This window comes from Aplysia californica, unplaced genomic scaffold (assembly GCF_000002075.1).
Source record: "Aplysia californica isolate F4 #8 unplaced genomic scaffold, AplCal3.0 scaffold00056, whole genome shotgun sequence".
Classification (NCBI taxonomy): domain Eukaryota; kingdom Metazoa; phylum Mollusca; class Gastropoda; order Aplysiida; family Aplysiidae; genus Aplysia; species Aplysia californica.
Window position 1 is genome coordinate 1733291 of NW_004797326.1, and position 8685 is coordinate 1741975.

Sequence of the window (8685 nt, forward strand, 5' to 3'; positions counted from 1 at the left end):
TAGAGAGAGAGAGAGAGAGAGAGAGAGAGAGAGAGAGAGACTACGGTATGAGATTCTGTAATAGTGCGGATGAGTGACAGTGAGAGGGAGTGGAGTGAGATCAGAGGGAGAGAACAAAAGGAAAAGAGAAAGAAAAGTCTTAGAGAAAACCTAGACAAAAAGTTCTTATTTCTTATTTCCAGCTTCACTGAATCACCCCCTCAATCTGTATCTCCATCTTTAGATATTAGTGAGGCAGCGTGATGGAATCAGGCTCTTGTCAATTTTTGGGCATGTAAAATTATTGGTATATTCCTAAAGCTTGTTCACTTGTCTTTATTTGGGTGAAAAAAATATCCATTTATCTTGAATACAAGTCGATATATTTGCCAAAGAATTAGGTGGGGGTCACCTGTTTTCAAAGGTAAAATTAGTGAAAAAAATGGCCGCCAAAGATTAGTTATTTCCTTAGCTTAAGAGTTCGTGGCAACTGAAAATTTACATTTTTTGTGCCTTTAATCAACGTTTTTCAGAAAAATGCACACATAAATTAGTTCTTAATGGGCATGAAAGGTGTTGAGCTAAAAAACAAACATTTGATAAAAATTCACAAACCTGCAGAAAAATGCAAGTTTCGTCACTTTGATTATTTTGACGAGAGCCTGATTCCACCACGCTGCCTCACTATAGAGGTAGAAGGACTGTTACTCTGCCCATTCCTCTCCCTTATGGAGCATACATCGCACTGGCCATCAGTGATAGCATCTACAGCAAGTTATTTTTAAAAAGGTGCAGGTAATGAAGAGAATCAACAGATTCACAGATATATATCAGAACAGATGTTTCTGCTTTTGTTGTTATCGTAAGAGTCTGGCGGCACTTGCAACACAATAAGGTCATAGGTGCCGAAGATTTGAGGTGTTACAAGAGAGTAACAAACACAAAAGTGAAGGAGGAGAGATCAGGACGATAGATTGATAGGAAAGAAGGAGGAGAGATCAGGACGATAGATTGATAGGAAAGAAGGAGGAGAGATCAGGACGATAGACGGTTAAATACAAACGGAGGAGCAAACCACACCAGAACAACCACCAACCACCCACGAAACTGAACAGAATTTACAAAAGTTTACTGCCTCAATGGCTAAGAAAAAAAAATTCCTGCACTTTCCGGACCTCATGGAAACACCTGAGTGCACATGGGGACTCCAAACTTACTAGTCATGTTGTCAGTGCATCTTGTGTCAAGACTACTTTTCGACAATTGTCCTGAAATCGGGCAAAATCCAGACAATTACAGAAAGAGTCCGCCAAATCAGCACTTCCAAATATTTAAAACAAGCAGGCAGTCGGAGCAAAATTCTGTTGGAAACTTTAGTTCAGCAGGGATCGGCAATGAACACATTTATTATAACCTCTATGGTTAAATACAATACACACAAGCCAGTGGATCTTAACAATGGTGATACTTGTATTTGCTTTCCCCTCATCCATTCATCCCCATTTCAATAAATCATATTGCAGGTTATTTTCACATCCAAAAGAGTCGTGGTTGAACAATGAAACTTGATAAAACAAAAGGGATGAATTCTACATGACCCACTATAAGATAAAGATAGTTAAAAGATACTTTTTTTTGTCATTTGCAGGTAATCCTTTCTGACAATTTCTGTTTACATTGTTAAACAGGTACACTCATGCAATATATACAACAGACTCAACAGTTCCCACAAGCACATGCACAAAGTGCAGTCTAATGGTCACCTGTCTAAGACATAATGGTCACCTGTCTAAGTCATAATGGTCACCTGTCTAAGACATAATGGTCACCTGTCTAAGACATAATGGTCACCTGTCTAAGACATAATGGTCACCTGTCTAAGACATAATGGTCACCTGTCTAAGACATACCCCTGTCAAACAACCACTTCTCATTTACTCCTTGTGTTTTTTAATACATTTATTATATTGACACTGTCCAGGATGTCCACCTGTCTAGGACAACCACTTTTCTCCTCAACAATGGGTGATGATCTTCGACAGCTTCCACTCATATATATTATCATTATAATTCAATTTAAGAGGAGACTAGCCTCTTGGCAAAATGCAAAGTATCGATACTGTATGGAAGGTATCAAGAGTGGTGCCTCAGAGATCGATTTTTAGTTCCTCTGAAATAATTTTTTTCAAAGAGAAGGCACAGCTAGTAAACATCCTGAGGGCTGTGTCTGAATTCTTGCCAGAGTGATGAATACCAGTAAATAAAATCAATTCTATAAATATTATGTCCCAATGATGGGCAATGCAGTATAAATGACCCTTGATTCTAAAATTTGCAAAAATCGTGAATTCAAGTAGCACACCAAAAACAGAACAAAGAAAACTTAGTTTTTATCCATTTATAACGAGAAAGTCAATTTTATACAAGAAGCAAATGAGACCATTAGTTTTTCAGATATTGATACACTTTTATTCAAGCTCTATAATAACATGTGAGGCACTGTCGTGAAATCAAGTGCTCGCCAAAATAATCAAATCGAAGAAACCAACATTTTTCCACCCATTGACCAATTTTTAAGTCTTTTTTTTTTTTTGCTTTGGGCTCAAGAACTTCTATAAAACCATTTAATAAGACATTATCGTGTGGATTTTCTAAAAACGTTGACCAAAGGCACAAAAAATTACGAGTACCTGATTCAAATGCGATGTGACACAAATATATGAACGAAGGAATCAGGCACTCTTCAATTTTTTAGCATAATTATATGAAGCTATTGATAGCTTTTATCAAAGCTTCTTCACTCATTTTGCTTTTGATGAAAAAAAAAGCCCACTTATCTTCTATGGAAGTTGAGATATTTGCAGTTGAAAAGAGTGGTTACCTGGTGTCAGACATAAAATTAGCGGGAAAATGGCCCCCAAAAACTGGTGACTTCCAAAGCTTGAAAACTGAAAATTTACATTTTTTGTGACTTTCAACGATGTGTTTAACACACAAAAATGTGTTTTTGAATGATAAAAGGCGTTGAGCCATAAAAAGAAAAATTGGATACAAATTGCCCAACGGGTAGAAAAAATGCCTGTTTCTTCATTTCCGGACTTCAGACAAGTGCCTGATTTTACATGAGGCAACATACTGATCATCTTGTATATTTCATATATATATATACGCTGAGTAACCATGCCGGCAAGCCGGGAACGTTCAAGAAGTTACTAAGACTCGCATCTCGGCACAGACGCAGGACAAGTTAATATGGGCTACATTTGTAATTGTTTATTCTCACCCAGGGTGAAGAGGGATAAAACTTATTTATAAGTTGGCAAATTCGTTTTCGTTTGGGGGGGGGGGGGGGGGGGTTAAATTGATTGTACAAGAGTTAACTGTCCGTCCTCATCAGACTTCTCGAAGAAAATCAGAGTCAAACCAGAAACGAGAGGTCTAGATCTAAATTTTAAAAAAGAATTTTAATATGGAAGCTGGAAAGAGGAAGGGTACGAATAATGGCCAGATTAAGGCCCCCTCTATTCTCACCCCGGCGCAGGTGGGCCTTTTGGCTATTCTCACTCGGTGTGCCTTCACCGTGATAGGCCAACCAATGCAGCGTTCACCGTGAACAAATGTTCCAGCGCTCTTGTGTTGAAAGCGTGCAATTTTGTCCGTGGGGAGTGACAGAGAGAGAGAGAGAGAGAGAGAGAGAGAGAGAGGGAGAGAGAGAGAGAGAGAGAGAGAGAGAGAGAGAGAGAGAGAGAGAGAGAGAAAGGAGTAGCGCGAGAACTTCCGGGCAAAACAAAATGAAAATGGCGACCCACGTTGTTCGGCCTGATTCGAAAAGTGGGTAAAGTTTTACTTTCACTCCCGCACACAGATGCACTGCTTCAGGGGTCAAACTGCTGTACTGTTTTCTGCAGATCACACATAAAGCCACTAAAACTGTTGCAAGTCAATCATTTTCAGGAAAATTTCAAATCTAACTGTAAAATATCAAATTATGGGTTAAAACAGGAGGGCAAGCTCCCCTGGAACCCTCCGATTGGCCCAAAACATGTCTTCTATCTCAATTAATAAAAGAACAATCAAATATTTTTAAAAACTCTTAATTTGTGATGGAAATGAAGTTCATATTCGTGTTCAGCGCATCAATACTTAGTACAAAATGGACAACTGGTAGCTAAGGGCAAGGGGGTGAGACGGGAGGGAAAGTTTAAAAAATACCCAAAAGTGAAATAGCCATGCATCTTTGTAGACAACCAAATTAGATAATTAGCTTTACTACTTTTGTGCTATAACGTCATTTTTTTTCTTTGTTTTTGTATTTTGTCTACCTGATCATCCACACCGATAGAAATTATTCCGAAATTAGGAAAAACGTCTTGTTCCACAGCGAGTGAGAATAGCCAACGTTGGCAAGTCTCACCCGGGGTGAGAGGTCGATCGTATTTTTATTCTCACCCCGGGTGAGGATAGCCACTTCCCCAGATAAATTGTCCAACCCCAAATAAAATGTCAGTTGTTTCAGTCTCATTATTTTGAAACTGAAAAGCACTTGAATTCACCACGGACCACGGACCACAGACCACAGTGACAATAATAATAATAATAATATTTTATTATTTTATTTAGGCCCTAAATTTAAATATTCTAATTTATCATTTTAAATGAGGTAACCTAGATATCTAGATCTAGATCTAGATCTAGATCTAGAAGTCAACTGTTTGTAGTGTACCATATACTGGAAACGTAGACTTAGACTGTACTGTATGGTGATAGTGATACTGCTAGGGAAGATCTAGAAATCTAGACTCTAGTCTGTAGAACAGTAGATTGTCGTGATTGTACTTACTCATCAATCCGCCAGTCATGAAAATGTCGCTGTTGAAATCAAGTTTATCGCCGATGCAGTCATCGAATATCATATCTGTAGCCATCTTTCACAGTCGACCAAATTCTTTGGACACAGGTAGTAAACAGATGTTTTCGTAGTTGTAGACAACACAACGCCACAACCTTTCTGCTACACATGTAATACAACAACGAGTGTCGACACAGGAAGTACAACAACAGTAATAACAGTGTGACCTAATTCCTGAATTTTCATTTTCGATAGTCGCAAAATGGCTACAGCGACGTAAGCGTTTACTGAAATAATAAACGTATTGCTACAACCACAACTGCAAAGGTGAAATTGTTGACAATCATGATGTGCATTGTAAATATTTAAGAAATTATTTGGATTTTATCTTTTTAAAGTAGAGTAGGCTACAGTCCGTACGAGGTCACGTGACATGGAAACTTTTGAGTTGGTTGGCGGCCATTTTTGTTTTGGCAAAGAAGTTTGTTTACATGTGAGTGGGCGTGTCTCTGCTCTTATTATGGAAAATGTTTTATTAGATTCTAACGTTGTGTTTCAATCCAAAGAGATTATCTTAAAAGTGCAAGCATGTGAAACCTCTAGATCTAGATCTAGTCCCTTTCTGGATAAACGTCTTACAGCCTGAGAGACTTTATCACGGTAAATTCATCACCAACAAACGTCTGATTAGTCTGGAAGAAGTGGAATACTAGAAAATGAGACCAGAAAGGATGGTGCAACATTAATGTGTCTATCAGTACACAAAGAAAGCCTCCAAAGGAACCCCTCTTTCTTTTCACTGGTGAGAATAAGATTGATAAGGATTTAGACAGATTAGATCCAGATCTATGTTTTGAAGAAAATATTTGAACAGATTAGGAGCCAGGTCAGGTCAAAGCCTACCTTTCAATTAATTAATATAAGATCTAACCGCTGAATTTTGTCTCGCCTTTGTGTTTAATTACTTATTTAAACATCACAAAATCCAAGCTAGATCTACTAATCTGAGGTACTACTTTCACTCACTTGACTCACTGAATTAAGATGGTACACATGAACAGTCATAAGTCTGTATGCATCCGTAGTAATATAAAAGTATTAGCAATTATATTTTTATGGGATGATAATGGATCGGAGCAACCAAAGATAGGCTGCTATACTAACCTTCCTGTGTCTAAAATGTTTAATGTAATGTACATGTATAGGATTTATTAGAGAATAGGATTTATTAGAGAAAAGGGAAACCATAGCCAGACTGCGATAAGCGCTGAGCTTGCTATATATGCACAATATATAATCTGTGTTTGGTACACATTTTCTACTGCACTTATGAATTTAAATGTGGTGTCTGCACCATCCTTGAATGCTTTCAAGAATAGGATTGACATGGTCTGCTAGCCACATATAAATTCTCCATGAACCTAGATTGGTTTCAAACTGCCAGATCCATGAGCCATGAGCACCAACCTACAGATAACAGAGTGTGAAAACAACGAGCAGGAAGGAACAAGCAATGAAAGCAACGAACAGCTGATAGCTAAGTCTACACACTCCTCTGTGGGCCTAGGCTGATAGGCGACTAGCCTGACCACAGCCCTACTTCAAACTAAACTAACTAACTAAACAACCCAACACTGCTTCTGTCATGCAGTTCGGATATTTCTGTTTTCTGTCATTACATCGTCTAGGGTGTTTGTTTTGTTGTATTGTTGTTGGGTTTTTTTTGGAGGGGGGGGGGGCAGTGAGTCGCATAAAGAGGTCGAATGTAAAGCTATTTGGACTAGATCTACAGTGAGTTTGGCTGTTTATATTATAGGTTTTTAACAGTGTCCCATGTCTTCAATTTTGTAGTAAAATAGAAGAATGGCTCGTTATTTTCGGAATATAATGTCTAATGGTTTGAGTAGCTCAAAAATTATTTGTAACGTCTCTTCCCATTTTTTTTATTATTTAACAGTGATAATTTGGTCCTATCTATTACTACCATATCATATGAACGGCTCAACCTAACTCTGTCCCCCAACGCTAACGAAATTAATCTGAACCTTACCTAACCCTATAAGGCTGGCGCTACGACTAAAATAAAGGGCTGACCCTAATCCTATGGGGGGGGAATGGCACAATTGTCATTCTGGGTTGTTGTTTTTGTTTTTTTCAATAAAAGTTATAAAGGTTATATTAAGGTTTTGGGCCATGTGAAGTTAAGGTTGATTAGCAGCTAGATCTTTTTCACAATGAGCAGGTAATTTCTTTTTCAAACAGCGTACTTTTTTATGTTTCCCATTCAACATAACACTGGCTCTGTTCGGCACACGGTGAACAAACACGTTCTTTTCCTGCATCAGTGATGCAGACTAGTTGGGGGTCAGTTTTAGTGGCCACAAGTAAGGCTGATTGAATATTGTCCAAAAACACCTTCGTAAAGGTTTTTGTTTCAGTTATCACTACACTGTGTTGAAAGACAATTGACCAGGCTATAAAACAACGTTAAGTTCACTTTTTTTATCTTCAATGAGTCCAGAGTTGTCGCAGTTGTTTTACTAGGCTAATGTCCAAAAGGAATAAAAATAATAATAATAGATAGCATTTGTATAGCGCATATCCCCGCTCAACAGCAGGCTCTATGCGCTTTACACTATATTATTACCCCAGCAGACCATAGAACACTCCGAAACATTCTCAGCTTCCCAGGAAGCATACAGTGCAAGCAGCTGATTAAGCGTTCAAACACTAACAAACTGACAAGATCTTTCGCTGTCTATAGATAGTAGACTTAAATCGACTTAAAACAGCAATACAAAGAGTTAAGTTTAAGTGCTGTATGGTCTACTTTAGTTCTTAAAATCAATATAACCAAAGTTTAATACCAAAATTGAAAACACTGCTTATTTGGTATAATTCCAAAAAATTAGTGAATACAAGTATAAAAAAATATAGTTTCCTGTACAAATTATGTCACAGGGGAAAGTTTAACTCGTTGTTGTTTTTTTAATACTAGTAGGCCTACATGTATTCATCTTTTGTTTGGCAGAATTTGTTTTATCAAGAGCTTCATTGCCTTCCTACATCTCACCTAATGGCATAAAAACTTCTGAACTGTTTTCTATGTCTAAGCTTGATTCAATATAATGCCAAACTCATAAATTGGAGGGTGGGGGCTTGGAATTGGAATCCATTAGGGGGGGGGGGGTAAGGATGTTTTCATACTTCCTCTTTTAAGTTCTATAGGCCCTATATACGCATTGATTCAGTCAATAAGAAATAAACCGTCTCGTAGATAAAGTGCTGAAGAAGAAATAACGTTGTTTTGTTGTTATTTCTGTTTGTTTGTTTTAAAGCGTATCTATCTCTGTCTGTTGAATAATACATTTATTTGTAGATGTAGTTGTAGAAAGTACGCTGCATTATTGCTTTCTAGTAATCTAGATATTTAGGTACGCCACGGAGCCCATGTAAAAAAAAAAAATCAACAACGGTCAAGCCTCGTCTATTGCGTATGAGAGAGAAAACATGCCTAGCCCATTGCTTTGGCATGAACATCTTCAGACAGCTGGCCAAAAAGAACGTGGTGGACGCCGCAGTCGAATGTGGCCATCGCGCAGCAAGGAGAGAGAGGGGCGTAGCCTACTGTGTCTAGTCCAGCGTCCAGTAGTGTAAATCTATGGATTTTTACCGAGCTTTGCTCTTTAACATCTGCTTATCAATTTTCACTTTTACTCATAGTATCTAAGCTTCACGCCTCGCTGATATTTTCACCCCGCCCAATGTCCAAGTCTCATACTCCTAAATGAATGCTTATCTCCCTCCTACTCACCTTCCTTTTCTTCCTCCCCCTCACCCTCTTCATCCTCCTCCTC

The 8685-nt window shown here is 38.2% G+C and overlaps 1 protein-coding gene across 2 annotated transcripts in view; it reads right to left on the reverse strand.

Moving 5' to 3' along the window:
* LOC101846271 (cyclic AMP-dependent transcription factor ATF-6 beta) overlaps positions 1-5269 on the reverse strand; it is a 55514-nt gene extending 50245 nt beyond the window's left edge. For both annotated transcript variants that reach the window (XM_013079576.2, XM_005093033.3), the window contains exon 1: positions 4820-5269. In XM_013079576.2, the coding sequence (XP_012935030.1) occupies positions 4820-4904 (85 nt within the window). In that variant the 5' untranslated portion in view covers positions 4905-5269. The remainder of the gene's footprint in view (positions 1-4819) is intronic.
* Between the last annotated feature and the right edge of the window lie 3416 nt (positions 5270-8685).